This window comes from Podarcis erhardii (assembly GCF_964252035.2).
Source record: "Podarcis erhardii genome assembly, chromosome: 10".
Taxonomy (NCBI): Eukaryota; Metazoa; Chordata; class Lepidosauria; order Squamata; family Lacertidae; genus Podarcis; species Podarcis erhardii.
In genome coordinates, this window is record NC_138500.1 from 17,641,129 (window position 1) to 17,661,960 (window position 20,832).

Consider the following 20,832-nt stretch of genomic DNA (forward strand, 5'->3'; position numbering starts at 1 on the left):
TGTAATTCACAAAGCTGTTATAGAGATGGCATTGGATGTGGAAAAATATAGCCCTTCTCTTCTTGGTAACCCTGGGGCCTTGCCCTGTGCAAGTAGACACCAACTGGAAAATTTGTGTAGCTTGGCGCCTACTAACACACACCACTGGATGTAAAATGACATTTCAGCAGCTATCCAAGGCAAGATGAATGATGTGGGTTAGATCTGTAGAAGGTTGACGGTGTGGATGTTTTTGCCTTGCTATGGAGGAAATGGATGGGGGCAATCCTTTTGATCCCTGCCAGCCTCTGTTAAATTACCTCACTTGAATACTATGGGCCTGTTAGGCTGCTGCTATGCCCTGGGATAGAAACAGTCCAGCCCACACTGCTAAGACCTGAGTGTTGATCCTGTTGCCTTTTAGTGGGGTTTTCACACCTTATGCAGCAGCAATCTAAGCCTGCTATGAAGTCTACACTAAACGGGGAACCACAACCAACCTCAACTCCCTAAGAAGAATGTCTTCATGATCTCTGTGTTTGTGTTTCACATGTTTGTATTCATGCTTCACATGCTTAGGTTTGTAAGCTTGTTAGGTCTGCATCTGTGGACATAATGGGTGAAGAGACCCTCTATTCTTGAGTTGGAGTTGGGGGGGGGAGCAGCACTCTGCAGTTTTGTTACAGTTGTTGGCATTTGTCTTTCTCGAGAGAGAACGGGGTGCTTCTCTGGCGGTCAAGTCAAACTGCTAGAGAACCACAGTGCCTTCCACGGCTGTAGAGACCGGGAACTCTTAACTGCTGCCTCCCATTTTGTTTTTGCTGAAGTCCCCAGTGGAAGCCCCAATATCTTTCTCATGAGTTTGTTTTGTTGGGCTCCTAGTTCTGATTTGATACCACTTCCCCATATCTCGGCCCCATAAAGCATTTGTGCAATGATCTTTTACATGTAGATCTTGATGGCTGGGTTGATTATCTGCCCTTCCAGTGGAAGAACCTGTAGAGCTGTCCAGTAGAGCGGGCAGATAATAGCTTGATTGCATCCAGATGGGGTTTCCATGAAACAGTGGCGTAGCTAGCTGTTCGGTGTGCATGCCCTGGGCCTGGGGGTGGGGCAAGCCAAGGCAGGGCATGCTGCACGAAGCCTCCAAAAAGTCTGTCCACCACCTCCCCCTCGGCTGTAGGGCGGCTGAGGGCGAGGCAGCGGGCAGACGCAAGCCCCACGCTGCCATTTCCCCATGCTGCAGGCCCCATGGTAAGTGCCCCCACCCCCGCGGTGTGGCACCCAGTGAGACCCCTAAGCTATGCCTCTGCCATGAAAGCTTTTCATTAATAAGTAATCCTAGGTGTTTAAATCTCTGTATTTGCCTGAGTGTATGACCATCTAATGTCCACTTGGACTGAGTCAGCACTGACTGCCTCAAGACAAAAACATGCAAGGTCCTGCTGGCTGAAAGGCACAGGCAGGGAAACCAATACCTTGGAAACCTGGCAGGCACCTCTGCCTTCCCTTGTATTTCTCTGGCTTGCTGCCTCCAGATTTCAAGAGCTTTAGGGGTCCAAATATTCCCCGCAGGAGTTAGTGGATGGAAATCACTGAAGCTCCAGGCAGAAGGAAGTTTTGAATGCTGTTAATGCGGCTGTGCCTCTGCCCCCTTTCCCCTGTGTCAGGAAGAGGATTGCACCCACCTGCTTTTTAATGTTGCACCCCTGCTGTTAAGAGGCATCCTAAGATTGAGGCAGCCCGTGTGAACGATCACATCACACAAAGACTGAAAGCTCTACAATACAAGCAAGGGTTTCTTGTGGCACCTCACAGGCTAGCAGATTTATTTATGGCAGGAGCTTTTGTAGACTAGATCCCACTTCAACAAATGCCTGCATTGTTATCCTTGGGTGAGCAGATAAATCTGCAGACCCACAAGTTCATTGTAAACGGTTGTAAACGGTGGGGTCAAAAGGCCGTGCACTCGATTCCTGGAGATGACATGGCTCTTGGATTTTCTTTGTTTTAAACTCCCTTCCCCTAGTTCCCCAGACACTACATAAGATTCTCTTGCGGCATTCCTGTGTCTGGCAAAGTGGAAAAACAAGAGGAGGACATTTGATGAGCTAATTTTAGCTTCAGCCTTGCTCCGTGGACCTCTGCTGGCACTAAACCGTAGTGTGTTCTTTGCTTTATGCTCTCTGTTGCTATAAAAAGCATTTTGTCAGCAACTGAGGGGGGCGCAAGTGTAACTTGATACACTGAAGTGATTTGGGGATATGTACAGAGAGTCTCTCTGGGTGGACACAAGGCTCTGTGTGCAGGTATGATGTCTTCAGAGGGCACTGTCTTTATTCTAGAGTGGTTGATCAGGGAAGACTGAGTGGTCACTCACTACTTACGTTCGTCAGTCATTTCTCCTGAAAGAGTCATGTTGCCTTTAGCCCAGATCAGCAGCATGAGTGGGAAAAATGACTCTCACACTTGTGATGGTGCTAATGTTGCTCACATTGTGTCACTTTTACCATCATTGTATATGGTGTGATACAGAATAATATACAAAAGAGACAGGTCATTTTTCTCAAAAATGCATTAACATCTGCCCAAAGTGGTACTTCAGACCATAATGAATAAAGAAGCCACCCATTAAAAAACGTGGGAGGTGTTCAACACCAGTCCTGCTCACAGTAGACCCACTGAAATTAATGAACCTAAGTTATGCCCATTAATTTCAATAGGTCTGCTTTGAGCAGGACCAGTGTTGAATGCCACCACTTGAGTTAATTGCCCTTCACAACCTTTATTTGCATCTGTTTTTGAGACTAGATTTACTGTGGTCATTCAGACTACTCTTAATTCTCTTAATACATGATAGCAGCCACCATACAGTAACCATGGAGCATGCACAGGGCAACCTCTGGTCTTGTGGCTAGGTATATGGAAGTGCTATTTGTGTTGATTGTTTCTCTGTGCCAGCCTTCCTCAAGGTAGTGCCCTCCAGCTGTGCTGGCTGGGGCTGATGGGAATTGTAGTCCAAAACACTGGGAGGTCATCATGTCTGCTGTATGCAGATAGTGTCCATAGGGCAACAGGTTTCTGTGATGATGGTGACCCTGTTTTGATCCACCACTGTGTAAATTGCAGCATGGAATGGTGGTATTTCACGCAAATAGGGCTTCCTTCTGAGTCAGCCTGTCTGTTCCCCCTATGCCTTGAGTAGAGATTTTATGGCGCCTGTCATCCTGTGTGAATGTGCCCTTATCGTGTAAGTAAGCCCCAAGGGGAGATGCCTGCTTATTGCTTCAACTCCTAAATAATGTCACTTGACAAAGTGTTGGCAAATGTGCAACAAGCAAAACACTCCAGAGGGAACTGACACATTGGAATGGCAAGAAGCATAATTTGTGAAGATTTGCCTTGGCTTACTCACTGCCAGGGGGTGAGAAAACAAGAATATGAAGTTGAATTTGAGTTAAAGCCATATCTCAATTCCAGCAAAAATACATTTTATTTTTAAAAATCATATTAGCTTGTAGGAGCTGTGCCACTTACAGATTCTGTGTCCTGATAGAAGCTTACTTTCTACCTATCTTCCTTTTTATCTAGAGATTGGATGTGTTGCTCTGGTGTGGATAGGAATCTCAGTCTATGGTAGCAAAGACAAGGCCTGCTAATGGAGGTAGATGGATGTGGAGGCCGATGAAAACAGTTGTATGGAATGCTGGTCCATTTATGGTGTTGTAATATGATAAGTGTGACATCTAGATTTCAGCGTTTTACTTATTTAAATGAGTCTTTTTAGTCCAAACCATCACACTTGGGGAGGAAACCTCCATTCTTATTTGGGCAAATTGTGCATGAAACTCCTCCTGGTAAGAAGATTTTGACCCTTTATATCGGATACAATCCTCTCTGCAAAACCTAAGGGTAGGCAACCAGTTCCATGTGGTTTGACAAGTGGAGCAGAATGCAGTGGTCAGGGTGCTGGCTGGGCACATATTACACCATATCTTACAGACCAACACTGGTTGCCAGTGTGCTCCCAAGCCCAGTTCAAGGTGCATATATTGACATTGAAAACTCTAAAGGATTTGGGCCCTAAATATCTCAAGGACTTCTGCCTCGCACATAGTTTTGCCTGAGTGTTGACAGGGGAGGCCCTGCTGCCGAGTTCAGGAGAGGATCTTTTCTGTGGTGGCTTTCAGATGGTAGAATGCCTAGGTGCAGCTGGCATTGTCACTGTTCAGAGTTGGGTGAAGATTTACTTTTTTTGCACAGGCCTTTAGGGATGAAATGTATTACATGGCTGTTGTACTCAGCAGTATGTAACCTACCTCGGGACCACATGGTGAAGGGTGCCCTATAATTTCCTTTGAATAAGCAATCCTCCTACTATCTGTGAAGGGCATTAAATCATTCTCTCCCCTGATTATTGCAAGTTCTACTCATAGTTTCTGATTTCTGAGACTTACATTCACTTTCAGTTGTATCTTTGCAGCCTTCAGGACTTAGGAACATAAGAAGACCCTTGTAGGTCAGGCCAGTGGTCCATCTAGCCCAGCATCCTCTTCCCGCACTGGCCAACCAGATGCCTGTGGGAAGCCCTCTAGGAGGACCCGAATGCAAGAGCTCTTTCCTCTCTTGGAGTTTTTAGCACCTGGTATTCAGAAGCATTCCTGCCTCTTGACTGTGGAGGTAGAACATAGCCAATCATGGCTAGTAGCCATTGACCTTTATCTCTGTGAATTTGTCTAATCCTCTTCTTAAGTTGTTCCAAGTTGGTGGACATCACTGCCTGTTGTGGAAGGAAATTCCATAGTTTAACTGTGCAGTTCTTACATTTTAAAAATATAAATACAAGTAATTCTCTTGGGTCATGATGTACATGGTATATTCATATCCCTGCCCATTGTGAATAGCCGCCTTTGTAGTTGGGTCACTAGGCCATGATGTATTAGTTTTGGCAACATACCTGAAGAGTTCTCTCTTCAGTAGTTCTCTTCTTATGTGTATTCTTTGTCCTTCTCCAGGTGCTGTAGCTTGTGTTGAATGAGTGTTAAATCAGTGGTGTGCCAACATTCCCATCTTATTAAATCTGAGCACTACTGCATTCCTGGGGCATTGTGCTTGTTGGTTTCACATTACAATTATGAGATTTATTTATTTTTAACCTCTGCTTTAAGGCCTTCTAGTCTTCTCTGTTCCATAGAAAACTGAAAGGGCATAGGGGTGTATCATGTCTTGTGATACACTGGGAATTAACTGGGTCTTAAACACTTGGAAACAAATAAAATTAATTGTTTATCAGCTTTCTTAGCATAAACGATCCCTTTTTTTGCTGGGGGAGAGGATGTGCTTAAAGAATACTACATGTTTTGAATGTTTTCGTGGGCTTGGAGTTCGGAGTGGGAATGGGATTGCTTTAATGACTTGCGCCACAACCCCAGAGTCGTCTGCAACTGGACTTAACTGTCAGGGGTCCTTTACCTTTACCTTGTTAACATGTAACTATTATTGCATATTGTTTTATTTCAGAGCCATTTTGCAGGGTAGACCTCAATGGCAAACTTGCCCACATCAGAGCCATTTGGGGCCCTGCATAGGACAAAGCCGACCTCATGGGCTCTGTCTCCAGCATTTGCTTTATAGAGTCTGATGATTCTTAACCAGATGTTCCCTTGATAGGGAAATTAACTATGAGCTCACTTATAGATCCTTATAGGAAAACTGTTCAATTTTCACTCCTAAGCTGAATTTGCATGATAAAAATCTTGGCTTATTAAAACAGAATATGAGCAAGCTTTTTTCTGTACTCGGTTCATTTGCCCCTGCTTTGTTTCTCTCATCACATGAGTGGAGAAACAAGCCAGGAAGCCAAAGTTAATTATACCCTCCCATTGTATGGAAATTAGGTTTCTGTTTTGGGGCTGTATAACTACTACTACTACTACTACTAATAACAACAATAATAATAATGTTTATACCCTGCCCACCTGGCTGGATTTCCCCAGCCACTCTGGGTGGCTTCCAGCACATATAAAAACATAATAAAACCTCACGTATTAAAAACTTCCTGATACTGGGGAGCCTCCATGGATACAAAAGGCTTCCTGATTCAGTCTCCTTCCATGAGTTGGAAGGCAACAGAAATAGCAACAAGGGACAGTGGAGCTTGGCCACTTGACCCCCCAAGACCCCTTTTCACCCTTGTTACATAGAAAGTGTTAAACCTTTCCACCCTTTCAGAGTAATTGAGAGGGTGGGGGAATGCTGTTTGACTGTGAGTACAGAGGATTATAGCTAACCCTTTATGGTTCTGAAGATAGGCTTGAAAAGTTGTGTGGACAATGCTTTGTGAAACCCAGGATGGGACAGCATGTTGGGCAGAATTTCTAGCCATCAGGAATGGGGCCTCAGTGGTTGTTCAGTTCCATGAAGCTCTCTGCGTCGGACAGAGTTAAGCAGATCTATGTGAACTGGCATAAGCTGCACCACTTTTTACATGCCATTAACCTGTGTTTGTGTGGATTCACTGACCTGTCTTTTGCTTTTCTAGGTTAATGATGTATGTGGATTAAAACAAGCGACTGTTGATGAGTGAAATAGCTGACAAGAAGGCAGGCAGACTGGAAGGGGGCAGCTGCCAATGCGCCAAGGAGGGCCAACGGCTCAGCTGGAAGCATGGAGGAAAGGAGTAATGAGAAGATGAACCAGGCCCATGTCCTCTTTGACCGATTTGTCCAGGCCTCGACCTGCAAAGGGACTCTCAAAGCCTTCCAGGAGCTCTGTGATTTTCTAGAGCTGAAGCCCAAAGACTATCGTACTTTCTACCACAAGCTCAAGTCCAAGCTTAATTACTGGAAAGCCAAAGCCCTTTGGGCCAAGTTGGATAAGAGAGGCTGTCACAAGGACTACAAGAAGGGGAAAGTATGCGCCAACACGAAGGTGGGCATTGACAAGCAGGGTTGCATTAGGTTTACCTGTACAGTATAGATGAAAATGGCCTTTAGCTGAATGCAGTTACATGTAGATGAGCCTGTGATGTTGGCTAGTATTTTCCATGTGGCTCTTGCTGTTTATCCCTGCTAAGCTGAACAATAATCTCAATGCAGTGTGCAGCTGGGCTACACAGAGTGCTGCAGCTGGTACAATTATACTACATGTTTAAGCAAGATTACTTGTTGCTTTGTGTGGAAGTCTTAGGGATCTCCTCCTAAAACATTATCATGAAAAAATTACAACCATCATTTAAAACCTGCAGAAAATTAAAACTGCAATACAATAGACTAAAGCAAATTAGAACTCATGCAGACTTTTAAAAGACCTGGGTAGGCTTTTCTAAATAAGAATGCCTTTAGCAAGTGCTGCAGAGAGTATAGTGAAGGAACCTGCTTGATATAAAAAAATGATTCTGATCCTCATGAAAAACTCTTCAAGTTCAAATGACCAGATTTTATTTATGAAAAGTATAAACTTCAGTTACAATCTATTTAAATTTCCAGTTAGTTTCTTAAAATTGCTGATCTCCTTGTTCTAAAAGTCCCGATTTTGTCAGCTAATCGCCTGCTAACCCTTGGTTTTTCAAAACAAACAGATACCACCAATAAATAATCTACTTAAAACTTGTATTTAGCAGTATGATGTAAGGCTGGGAAGCTGCTGGCAGCTGTGTTTAGTTGGGCTGTTTCATCTGCAGAAACGGCATGTTCAAAAAGATCAACACTGTTCACAGTGTGCTTTGCAGCCTCCATCTCTTGTTAACACTGCCTGTGCTTCATCTTTGTTACCCTGGCTTTGACCTTATCTTTTCTGTCCTGGCTGTTTGGTGGCTTAGTGATATCGCTTCCTAATATAATTCTTGGAGCAGGCAAGAATTCCCATTGCAGCTTCTGAGTGATTTCCCCATTTGCTATGCCAGTGACAGGATGCCAGCAGTCACCAGCACTCAGTTGTTAACTTGTGTGAATATTCATTTGTATTCTGCTCTTCCTCCAAAGGTCTTGGGGATGAACATGTGGGTGTTCTGGTTTTGTTGGTTTGTTTGTTTTGTTTCATATCATTTTTGCAACGCTGTGAGCTAGGTGAGGACAGAGGGACTTACACTGGGCAACCCACTTAGTCTGCATATGCAGCTGAAAGAGGAGGTAGACCTTTGAGGCAGTTGTACCATTTCAGATTGCATGCACAGATCACATTTCTTAATACTACCCTTTATGAAAATTTGCTGTAAATAGAAACTAGCACAGTAGGGAATGAAGTTGGCATGGAATCTCTGCAGAGGCAGCAACATGACTATCTTCCCCTCCCAAACACAGCTCAGAATGTGGGCATGGATTCCAGAGTGGCTGCTCATGGAAGTTACTGTGGCTTCTTGATGGTGTCAGGAACTATAGCAGCAGCTTAGTGCAGGCATCCCCAACCTTCAGCCCTCCAGATGTTTTGGACTACAATTCCCATCATCCCTGACCACTGGTCCTGTTAGCTAGGGATCTTGGGAGTTGTAGGCCAAAACATCCGGAGGGCCGCAGGTTGGGGATGCCTGGCTTGGTGTTTGTCTGCAACTGGGAAACCCAGTTTCGAATCACCACTCAGCCGTTAAGCTCACCAAGTGAGCTTCGCCTACTTCGCAGGGTTGTTATGTGGATAAAGTGAAGGGACTGTGTACACACCAGCTTGAGCACCTAGAGGAAAAGTGGGGTGTACATTTAATGGCGTATTAGTAAATCTGATTTGGGAATGGAGGGGAATTAGAAGTGAACTTGTTCTGAGATTTGAGCAGAACTTTGGTAGAGGTCTTACTCAGAACATGAGATAGTTTTAATTGGAGGTGGCAGGAATTGAATTTGTGGCCTTCTGCACGCAGAGTACATGCTCCACCCCTGAGTCATGCCCCTGTCCAAATATTATGATAGTGAAGTCAAATGCTGAAGTGGAGGAACTATTATGCGTAGGGAATCCAAGCACTGCTTTTGCTGAATCCTGTGTAGACAAAAGCTGCTTTGGAAAACTGTAAGCTGGTTTGTGTGTATTTTCTAAGGCATACCGCCATGCAGGTAACCTGGTTTGGTTCTGTGGAACCATTTCATATTAGGAAAAGATTGAAAACTTGACATTGCCTGACACAAATCTGAAGTGATTCCTGACGAGGAAGGCTGGCTTTGTGTCACTCCTGTGTATTTCCACTGAAATGGTGGTGATCGTCCTATAGCCAGAACTGTAGAAAGTGCACTTGAGTATCTTTCAATGTCTTCCTGGATTTTGTTGCATTTCAGTGAACAAAGGCCATATAAACCTCCCCCCCCCCCCGACTTGGAAGTTTCAATTTTGAAATCGTCTTTATACGACGACGTGTAAAACTGTTGCCTCTCTTGCAGTGTCTCATCATTGGGGCTGGACCCTGCGGCCTTCGAACAGCCATTGACCTATCCTTTCTAGGAGCAAAGGTGGTGGTGATAGAAAAGCGTGATGCCTTCTCCCGCAACAATGTTCTGCATCTGTGGCCATTTACCATACATGACTTGCGGGGCCTTGGCGCCAAAAAATTCTATGGCAAATTCTGTGCAGGAGCCATTGACCATATCAGTAAGTGGTACCATTCTTGGTTGTCACAAATTATATATATCCTTAGATGGGGCTGAGGAGGGTGGTGTGTGTGTCTGTCTGAGATGGCTGTGATCCAGATAATTTTGACAGAGAAAATTACTTGCCTGCCACAATAATATTTAAAACAAAACAAATTCCTTCCAGTAGCACCTTAAAGACCAACTAAGTCAGTTCTTGGTATGAGCTTTCGTGTGCATGCACACTTCTTCAGATACACTGAAACAGAAGTTTCCAGACCCTTCTATATAGTGAGAAGGTGGGGAGGGGTATTACTCAGACAAAGTAATAAAGTCATGACAAAGCCATTTTTCACCTTTTCACCCCTTGCTTTTTCCTGTAAGACCTATTGCAGTCGTTAAGAGTCGTCAACAGGCTCATCACAGCTATCTGCCAATCACCCATTCCCACCACCCTTCTGAGTAATACCCCTCCCCACCTTCTCACTATATAGAAGGGTCTGGAAACTTCTGTTTCAGTGTATCTGAAGAAGTGTGCATGCACACGAAAGCTCATACCAAGAACTGACTTAGTTGGTCTTTAAGGTGCTACTGGAAGGAATTTGTTTTGTTTTGACTATGGCAGACCAACACGGCTACCTATCTGTAACAATAATATTTATTAGCTTTCTCATATTTAGGCTTGGGGTGGAGGAAGGAAGGGGGCTAGAGCTGAGGTTGGTGGGTATGGGAGCAACATGTTTCCTGCCAGATAGTGAGTTCTCCTTCTATAGCCCTTTAGATCCTTTCATGCACTTGTATTCTCAGAAATTCCACTGACTTAATTCAGGCATAGGGGACTTCCGGGATAGCGCGAACGGGTAATGGCGGACTCCCTCTGAGCTCCGGAGGGAGTCGGCTCCGCTAAGGACGGGTCTTGCCGTGCCGGCGACACGGGGACCCTTAGAAACCGCAGGCGCGGAAGCCTGCGGACATGGTGACTCGGTGGGCACCTTAAGCGCCCTCCCTGACCCGCGAAGAGCCTTTTTAAAGGCTACGGAGTGGACCGGAGAGTGGCGTGGTGCTGAGAGTCGATCGCTGCCTTGGCGGAGCGAAGCCGCGAGCCATGATCGGAGAGCGCTGTCTTTCTTCTTAAAATTTGGACTGAAAATGTAACCCGTGAGTAAAAGGAAATTTCGGCACTAAAAGTTTCTTATTTACGAATTCGAGTATGATCGGGGGGACGTGTTAAAAAGGAAGTCCGCACTCCCCCTCCCCACCAAAAGATTTAAAGCAAAGAGATAGCACCAGGTCGGAAAGACTTTGGTGCTTAAACGGAGAACTTTCACAAACTGAATTAAGAAGTAATTTGAGCAGGAGTGGAAGAAAGAGGAATTCCGGGGGTTTTGCTTTTTAAGTTGACCCCCCCAGACCCGGGTAGCGCCCAGTGTGGGAGCCCGAGAAACAGAATAAGGAGTTTGACAGCTGTCAAAAAGAGCTGTCAAACGACTAGCCGAAACGTGGAACTGTGTTATAACTGCTTTTCTGGATTAAATGCTACATTGAAACTGAATTGATTGAACTGATTGGAAACAAAATAATCCTTAACAACAAAGTAACTGACTGTTGGGTGAGATTCATGATGGAGATCCCTCTGGAGGGAACTGATGACATTGCAATGGCTGCTGAAGGAAAATTACTGGCAGAGATACAAAAAATGTTTTGTCTGGTGGGAACCTTGCAAAAACAGAACACAATTATGACTGAACAGTTGATGACCTTCAGTCTTAAACTTAACGACTCTGTCAATGGAACTAAACAAGTGGGAAAAAAATTTGCAGCTGCAGAAGGAGAGATAACCCTATGGGGGGAAGGAGAAAAAGAAAGAGTTCAACAAGAATGCAAACAGAAACCTGCAACTTTTGGGAATCAAAGAAACAAGGAGGATGACTATGGGATTGCAGATCTGCAGGGCCAGAGGAAGAGAGAAGCCCCTGGAATAATCAGAATATTGAATCAACAAAGAATGAACAAGTTCAATGGGGACTTCTTTCTGGGGCTGGACTTTGGGAGATTTGTTGTCTTTGGTCAAAAACTGCCTTTGTTTGATTTGGAAGAAAGAAAATATGAGGAGCTGCTGACAGAACTTCATGGAGAAGGGAAGACCAACAAAGAGGACTATAAACAAAATCGGCGGAGAGAGGCTAACTGGGGCCTGAAGGCCTCGGATGTCAGAAATCCGGGCTAAAACTGTTGTTTATCTATTTGGGTAGGGGCAAAGCGGGGGCAGGGGGGAGGGGAATTTGGGGTGGTAAAAACCTGGGATTTGGAACTGAAATATTATGATTTTAGATTTAATATTAAAAAAAAAAAAAAGATGAGTTTGTGGGAGAGAAATTACGCCGACCTTGGAGAATAGATCCAATATGGGAAAGGGAACATGTAAAATTATGATAAGTTAAAAAGGGGGAAAAGATAAATTGGAAGGAAAGAATTGAATAATTTTTAAGAGACCTAATAAATAATTTGCTGAGCTATGTAGTGAAAATGGAAGGTGGGCAGGGGAGTGCGGGGAAGTCATTGAAAGAAGGAGATGAAAATTTGGTTGTGTTTTGTTTTGTTTTGTGTTTGTTTTACCTTTGTTTTGATTTTTTTTTATGTAAGTTTGTTTTGTCTTTAAAATTGAAAATTGAATAAAAATTATTTAAAAAAAAAAAAAAAAAGACTTAATTCAGGCATACTTCCAAGAAAATCTGCATAGGATTTCTGTCCTTGAATTTTTTAATGTATTGATATAGCAGCAACTAATGTACGTAGCTGTACACAGATAACACATGTAAGTTCATTAAGAGCAGCCACCTGTCTTTGTTGACAGATAATAATCACAAGTCTCTAGCAAACAGGTGGGTAGTTACTTGCATGGCTGTATAAATTGCCACAAAGTGAGTTTTTTTTCCAGTTGCTCCCTGTGGGGAGAGGTACTATTGCCACATGAGAGAGGAAATGTTTTAATGAGTCTCCCTGGTAAAATAGCAGATCCTACTAGATCGAGTACATTCAGGAAAGAAGTTCACCATAGCAAAATAATAGTTCTTCCCCTCTGATTTCCTATCCACTTTCTTTTGTGCAGTCTCATTTGATCGCAATCCAGACGCTTTAATCTTTGAAGTTCTGCTGCTGATAGTCATCCGGGAAGCATCTAGGGTTGCTTTTAGTCACTTCATTGACTATTGGATTATATTTTTAGGTTACAAAGCTCTTTTGAGGGGATTGATGGTAACATTAGTGGCAGACCTTGGTAATGCGTTAGTGCCAATCAGCAGGTTTCATGTTAAGCACTTCTTGTCATTTTCATTGTCTGTCCCTCTGTCTTGCAGGTATTCGTCAGCTCCAGCTGATACTCTTGAAGGTCTCCTTAATCCTGGGTGTTGAGATCCATGTCAATGTGGAATTCCAGGGGCTGCTGTACCCTCCTGAGGACCAGGAGAATGAGAGTAAGTAGAGTTGGGATGAGCAGCAGGAGCTGGAAGAGTAAAGATGAAGGCGTGTATTGTTCTGCTGGTGGCGCCTGAGAGTTGGTTCTTGCATTGCCATAGTGTCATGGGCTGCTTCGGTAATGCATGTAATGGGGAAACCCCCGGGGGAGGCAAGTTAAGGCGCAATTAACTTTCCACACCACTTTTGCTAGGCTCAGTGAAATGTTATCTGGTATCGTTGTGCTAAAATGTTATTAACATGCAGAATTTATTTATAGGAATAGGTTGGCGTGCACAAGTTCACCCGAAAACGCATCCTGTGTCGGAATACGAGTTTGATGTGATCATTGGAGGAGATGGAAGGAGGAACACATTGGAAGGTAGCTGCTACTTGTGTTTATAGCAGCGTGGAGTCAGCACCTCTAGTTTCTGCTCGGCAATGCACCCCCAACCACTGTCTTGCAAGTCTTCCAGGAGGACACATTATTAAAATAAATTATGTTGGATGTGGGGACCATGGTTGAGTGATGGAACATGCACTTTTTATGCAGAAGCAGAGCTGGTCCAAAACATTTTGCTGCCTGAGGCAGAGCAGCTAATGCTGCCCCTCCCTAATACCAGGTGCATAATACCCAAGAGTAGTCAAGTTGCTTGGCCACCTGAGGCAGGCAGTCCCACAAGCAGTTCTAAATATACTACAATAATGACACATTAAGTGATGAACAATTTACTGCCCTTTCATGTCACCCCAAAATTATCTGCCTTAGGTGGCTGCCTCATCCTACCTAATGAAAGGGCCGGCCCTATGCAGAAGATGCCAGATTCCAGGACTGGAAAATATATCTCCTCTTGACATCTCTTGAGAGCTGTTTTCAGTCCGCGTAGATGGCACTGGCTACATGGACTACTAGTTTGGGGGGGGGGATTTGACCTAAGGAAGCTCCTGCCAACCAATGCTCCTGCCACTGTAAATTTGTTAATCTGTATGATGCCTCTGTGATTTTTGTCTGTTGCAGCAGAGGCACAGCTTGGCTACTTTGATCAAGTTACCGCTTAATCACACTGGTCATGCAACAAGGTGTATCATACATTGTATTAAGCCACGAGAAGAGAGTTTTATTTCGCATTTGCACCCACTCAGAGATAGAGGGAAGATGGGGAATGGAAACGTCCTCCTCATGCGGACAGATGACCCCCTTGCTTGTTCATGGTATTCCCACTGTACTAAGTTACTACTTGGTACATTGTCTGCAACTATAGTGGGGGGAAGTAACATAGGAAGCAACTTTGAGGACATGCATTACATAGTTAGTAGGTGCTTTAGTTGAGATTCCTGCATTGCAGGGGGCTGGTGACCCTCAGGCCTCCCTTCCAACTCTACATTTTTATGGTTCTATACCCAGAATGGACTGTGAAAGGCCCGTATAAAAGTTTTATTGCACACTTAGTGAAATGAATGTATCTGCCCCTAATTATAAGAAATACGTTAGATATACTATTGTAGGTGCTGACTCTGGTGAATGAAACAACTTAGTCTTTGGGCAGCTGAGTAAAAGTCCAGGTCTCTTGTTTTAATCCAGTTTTTTCTACTACTCCCATGTGGCCGCTGCTTCCATTGTCAACACTTCCATTATCAAGACACCCCTGAGCCTATTTAATTGGCACTTTTGTTGTCGCAGTGAGACCTTTGAACCGCATGCCTTTTTTGTTGTTGTCCCTTATAGGGTTTCGACGAAAAGAATTCCGTGGCAAGCTGGCAATTGCCATTACGGCAAACTTCATCAACCGCAATACAACAGCGGAAGCCAAAGTTGAAGAGATAAGTGGTGTGGCCTTTATATTCAACCAGAAATTCTTCCAGGATCTACGAGAAGCTACAGGTTTGTAGAAGTAGTCCAAAGACAAAAAGGGGGCATTTTCAATATGCATATTTGATCTCTTCACTTTTCACGATTTCTTTGTACTACTTGGAGGATGGTTGCTCACCATTCGTGGTGTCACAAGGAACACGTGGGATTATTTCAGTAGCCCAGTTTATAGAGCAGATAGCGTGGTTTCTGAGTCTTATGTTCTCTGCCTGTTAAAGGGTGAAACAACAGTGGATTCCTATAGTATGCTTTCATTATGCTTGATTCTCATGACAATCTCGTTTCGATTTTGATACACTCTATGTGGGGCCATAATGATTAAGTAACTGCAGCGGTGATGTGCAGCCACTTAGGAGCTATGTTACCTGCATGTTTCCTAACTTGTAGCATCGCAGCAACCCACTTGATGGAACGCTTCAGATGTTCTCTCCCAGTATGGAAACTTGCTCAATTACAAATTATTACAACTTATTACTAAACTGAAAACTATGGAAAGACCTGGTCTGAATAGAGATACTGGATTCTTGTCTCATTACACATGCTAAAGCTATTTTTGGTCATCTGCATACTATCCCTTGCTTTTTCCTTTAGGACTAATTGCAGTCGTTAACAGTCATCAACAGGTTTACCATACCCATTGAGCCAATCACCCATCTCCTACTACCCTTCTGAGAAAAACCCCACGCCACCCTCCCACTGTATATAAGGGTCTGGTGACTTCTGTTTCAGTGTATCTGAAGAAGTGTGCATGCACATGAAAGCTTATACCCAGAACAAACTTAGTTGGTCTCTAAGGTGCGACTGGACTATTTTTTTATTTTTTAGTATGGAAACAACTGTGGCAACTGCGGCCACCCCCACAGCACTGTATGTACATTTCAAGTGGGTCTCTGCTTCGTGTTGTCTTGTGGGGCGGTTTTCACTGTTTGGTTCCGTGTTGCCGAGGCTTTCGGAAAGGCCATTCATCCAGGACTACTTCTTCACTTAACAACTTGCAAGTTATGGGCTACATCTGTTTGCAGTGGGGGTTTAGGGGGTACTCAAGTGTACGCAGCACTGGCACCACTGTTGTTGTTGTTGTTAATAAGTGTGGCACTTACTGTAACAACTTCATGGTCAGTACTGGCACCTATTTTTCTAGAAAAAATGCCCTGTCTGTTTGGATCAAAAGCATTATATGCCTTGCAGTCTGCTTGGCAGAAGTTTGCATCGTGGGCCTTTAGAGTTTCCATATCAACTAGATCTGTGTAATGGCATCACTCCCCTTCCCTTTTCCAGGCTTTGTGCTGTTCTTATACCCCAATTATACCCCAATTTTGGCACCAGCTCCAGGAAGAAGCCTTTTTCTTTTTCTTATTGGACACCTTGTTGTAGCATGGGGAGCACCTTGTAGTCTGGGACTGGTTTTTCCCTATAGGTGTCTTCCTTAGACCATCTTACAAGGACATGTAAGGTGAGATCACTGGGAGGGCCCCTTGCAATACATTCTGCATTCTGCCACATGCTCTTGTATTTACCCCTCCACTGCTTGATTCTGTGTCTGTTTTTCTTCCAACTTAGGCATTGATCTGGAGAACATTGTCTACTACAAAGACGACACCCACTACTTTGTTATGACTGCCAAAAAGCAGAGCTTACTGGAAAAAGGAGTGATATTGCATGTGAGTGTGCTGTTAAGTCTCTTTGAAACCTTTGTACACTGTGTGGAGTGCAGCACCATCATTCAATCACTTTAAAGTTTGCTAACTATTCTGCTGACTTGCTGTTGGCTGTCACATCAATTTTCTAGGACAGGGTTTGACTCGGATTATTGATAGCGTCAATTTAAAACAAAGAGACCATTAGATTATTAAATGGGAAATTGACAAATAATGCAGTGGTCCAAGTGCCCCCAGAAGCAGTCACCAAAATTCAAGAGCTAATTTCACCTTATATAAATATGACCTTGAGTAATTTTGAAAGACAAGCATGATTGGTATCTTTAATTATCAGTTGTGGCAGAGTTTGCTCTTGTGTTCTGACATATTTGTTTTACCACTGTGTAACTGAACTGACTCAGTAAATGAGCTGCTGGGAGCTGCTGTTTTGTGCATAAACATCTATCCATCTATGCTATTTGATATAAAGTGTGGCAGCAAAGGGTTGTTTTTTAACCACCAGAGTATAGATTGAGCAGTTGTCTTAGTACATATTGTTGTGTGAATAAGATGCTATGGAGCTGAAAATAAGTTTTCCTTCCCGTTATTTTATTTAAAGTGTTTTTTATCTTGACTTTCAGCTGACAGCTTCCCAGAGTAGCTTACAATAAGATGGTCCCAGTTCTCAGGCTTACAGTCTAAAGCACATAACACAATATTGTGGGGGAAGGAGGGGAATACAAACTTGGGCACTATTACTTGTTGAGTTATGAAGCTCTTACAAGTGTTATTTTTGGCAGGGACGGGTAGAGCAAGTTCCCTTCTGCTCCTTGGTCAACAGAAGTGGCCAGGTTGATCTCCGCCTTGCCACGATGTTCTTCCTAGGAGGCCAGGGGAGCATCTTCCCTGTGATCTTTATTCTCCTGGCTGATGGCAGAGGCCCAGGACATCTGCAATGGAAAAGTTCATCCATTTCACTGATGTACCAAAGTTCACCTTGTATATCGGCACACTGCGCTCCAAACTTGTCCACCTGCACAATTCTTGAAGAAAGTCTGATTGTTATGCTTGGCTCTCCTCCTGAGGAAGTTAGAACAACTCAGAAGTGGTTCCTAGGGGGCTTACTGTCTAGGCAACTAGCTGGTGATGCCAGGTCTAGTTGGTTTCAGTGCTAGGGTTGCCTTATATGCCCTCAGAGCACTGCACAATCCCTGATCCTTTCTCTCTCTTTTTTGGTCTTGCAGGACTATGCAGATACAGAGCTCCTTCTTTCGCGGGAGAATGTGGATCAGGAAGCTTTGCTCAATTACGCCAGGGAAGCAGCTGACTTCTCAACCAATCAGCAACTGCCATCGCTGGACTTCGCTATCAACCACTATGGGCAGCCCGATGTGGCCATGTTTGACTTCACATGCATGTATGCCTCAGAGAACGCAGCCATGGTTCGAGAAGTAAATGGCCACCAGTTGCTAGTGGCATTGGTTGGGGACAGTCTATTAGAGGTTTGTTCTTTTACATGGGTTGTTTCTTGTTTCAAACAACTTTGTTTTTACTTCCTTGCCCATCACAGATGTTCAGGGCGGTCAACAACGTTTTGTATTATTAATGTTGTATCACTGATGCGCACAGCACTTTGCAACAGAAAGAGAAGTCCTTGCCTTCAAGACCTCACAATCAAATATGTACTTGTTTCCGTGTTTGTTGAGGGGATTACCATTGAACAGAGCAGAAAAAATAATCTGGAGGAAAAAATAAATAGGTGGAGAAAAACAGAATTTGAAAACAATGGGTTATTTCAAACACTGTTGCTTAGCTGATGCTCTGTATCTGCTTCAGAGAGTTTGGGAGCCCTCCAAAGCAACTTTGGGGTGCAGAGGCTGTAGGCAAGAGGGGAAATCACAGAAAGTTGCTCGCCTCCTTTCCACTGACAGAGGGAGGCATCACTATCAGCTGTGTGACACCACTGGAGAAAATCCAGCTCAGAGCAGACCCATTAAAATTAATGATGCTAACTTGGACATGTCCATTAACTTTGGTGGGTCTACTGTGTAGGACTAGTGTTGAATACCACCCAGTGATCTTGTGGGGCAGGGGACTGTGCATAAAAAATAATTACTTTTTTTCTGTAGATGTGTGGAGGACTATCAAAAGGCAACTTCTATCACTATCTAGTTCATTTGAATAGGGGTGGACTATTAATTGCTCTCTATCAACACACTGCTTTTTCTCCCGAATCCACATCACTTAAACAAACATATACTGGATAAAATTTAAAAATAACTTGCATGATAAAAGGAGGCAAGCCTTCTCACAGTTCGGAATGTTTTGATGCATGCTAGTGTTGCTTCTTCTGCAGCTCTCGTGCCTCTGGCTTCACATGGAAGTAGTGGAGTGTTGTTGTAGGTCTTACATATATATGCACATCCAGACATGGGTGTGACTTGCAGGAGTGTCCTTGTGACTTGAAAAACGAAGCATGCAAAAGAGACCAGATGAGAAACTGCTGGAAGTGCTTCCCCCCCATTGCTCTGCTATGACTTGAAAAGAAGCATGGTTTATAGAGCCTGTAATTGGGTAGCAAACAGCAATTAGCAGTCTGTAATTGACTTAAATGGCATATCTGGCTTTGGAAAGCTACTGTGGCAGCTCAGGAGAAAAGGGTGCATTGGAATTATTAGATGTTGCTCCTACAGAGGCCTCGAGGGAATCCGGGTCTTAAGGCAGCATTAAAATATGTCAGCTTCTCCAGTTTTCTTAGGGAACTTATTCTCTTCTTCTTCCTCCCCCATTGCTTCTTGGTGGTTGCTTCTAGCCATTCTGGCCAATGGGAACTGGAATTGCCAGGGGCTTCCTTGCCGCCATGGATTCTGCCTGGATGGTACGAAGCTGGTCTCTGGGAACAAGTCCTTTGGAGGTTCTGGCAGAGAGGTAAAGAAATTTCTGTGTGTTTTGTGGTGGGGGGTAGAGAACAAACGTGAATTCTCTCCAGATGAGAGAGTGGCCTGGTTCACATGTCACTTTAAACTGTAATTCCCTGCAGCTACTGTACTGCAAATGAAATATGCCAGAGTGTGGCTTGTTGTGTATCCCAAACACAGGCTTGTTTTCCCCAAAACAGGCCACAAGCAGTAGTCAAGTTTAGTTCTTGGTTTACGACTCATGGCTTGTTTGCAACAAGCAAACTCTGAGCCCTCATTCGGATGACATGGCAAGCTGGACTCTGGTTTGTTTCACCTGTGCAGCAGCAGCAGCAGGAGTTAGTAGAGGGGAAGCATTCAGGGAACTTTTGAGTATTGCGAACTAGCATGCTGCTTGTTCATATTAAACCACAGTTCATTTTAAACTAGATTTAATGTGACGTGCAAACTGGGCCATAATATGGAAGTGTCTGTGGCTCCTTAATATACCTGCAGAAATCATGTGATTTTTATGCAAGCACGAACCAACCTGAATTCTGCACCTTTTTTGTCCAATTGCATTTCAGTTTCCCCACTCTTTTTTGCTGTGCTTTTCTTTGTGTGTTTATCTGCTGTATTGTGTAATTCCACCCAGACACATTAGGAAGTTTCTCTTTGTGTGCAGAATCAGATTTAATGGTCATGTGGAGCAGTTTTCATACCATGAAAGCAACACAGGGTTTTTTAAGTGGGATTACTTTATGTACACTTGCAATGGTTTTACAAGAGAGATTAGATGGAGAGAGAGAGAGAGAGAGAGACCTGTCCAGTTGGACTCTCACTGCAGTCCTGTGCGTGTCTGCTCAGAAATAAGCCCCGGTGAGTACTGTGACACTTGCTCTGGGGTTAAGTGTGTTTAGTCTTGGAGAATATAGGGATTTCATCCCACGTCTGATATTGGTGCTCTAATCACTAGTCCTCATTTCCTGAGTGAATAACACATGAGGAGCCATGAACAGGGACATTGTAAAAATTTATCCAAGCAACTTGCAGGAAGGATGTCCTTAATGAGATACAACCTTTCACATAGCAATAGTGGGAAGAACTATGAAGGAAAACACTAATTCAAGTGTAATTAGTAAATATAAGATTGAGGTCCAGACTCATCTTCTGCCAGCTTCTCCCAGTATTCTAAGGACAGATCAGTTGACAAACGAGCACTTCTGGGCCTACCTACCTTAAAAGGCTTTGAAGCCAAGCAGCAATGTAATTAAGATGAAAATTGTTCTTCTGAGTTCAGAATTGTTCTTTTCTGAGTCACATTTCATTCCTTATCCCGTTGCATAACAACATTGTTAACCTCTGGTGTCATGCCCTGGCACAGGCAAAAGTTGTGGTAGAAGTTTATTTCATATATACGGGAGAGACAAGAGAAATTGTAACAAATTAAA

The 20,832-nt window shown here is 43.8% G+C and overlaps 1 protein-coding gene across 4 annotated transcripts in view; it reads left to right on the forward strand.

Moving 5' to 3' along the window:
- The window catches only part of MICAL3 (microtubule associated monooxygenase, calponin and LIM domain containing 3), a 213,191-nt gene that overhangs the window by 96,970 nt on the left and 95,389 nt on the right, over positions 1 to 20,832 (forward strand). For all 4 annotated transcript variants that reach the window (XM_081879580.1, XM_081879581.1, XM_081879582.1 and 1 more), the window contains 8 exons: positions 6,521 to 6,909; positions 9,339 to 9,546; positions 12,881 to 12,997; positions 13,258 to 13,359; positions 14,704 to 14,859; positions 16,408 to 16,508; positions 17,729 to 17,986; positions 19,297 to 19,412. In XM_081879580.1, coding sequence (XP_081735706.1) covers positions 6,646 to 6,909; positions 9,339 to 9,546; positions 12,881 to 12,997; positions 13,258 to 13,359; positions 14,704 to 14,859; positions 16,408 to 16,508; positions 17,729 to 17,986; positions 19,297 to 19,412 — 1,322 coding nt within the window. In that variant the 5' untranslated portion in view covers positions 6,521 to 6,645. The remainder of the gene's footprint in view (positions 1 to 6,520; positions 6,910 to 9,338; positions 9,547 to 12,880; positions 12,998 to 13,257; positions 13,360 to 14,703; positions 14,860 to 16,407; positions 16,509 to 17,728; positions 17,987 to 19,296; positions 19,413 to 20,832) is intronic.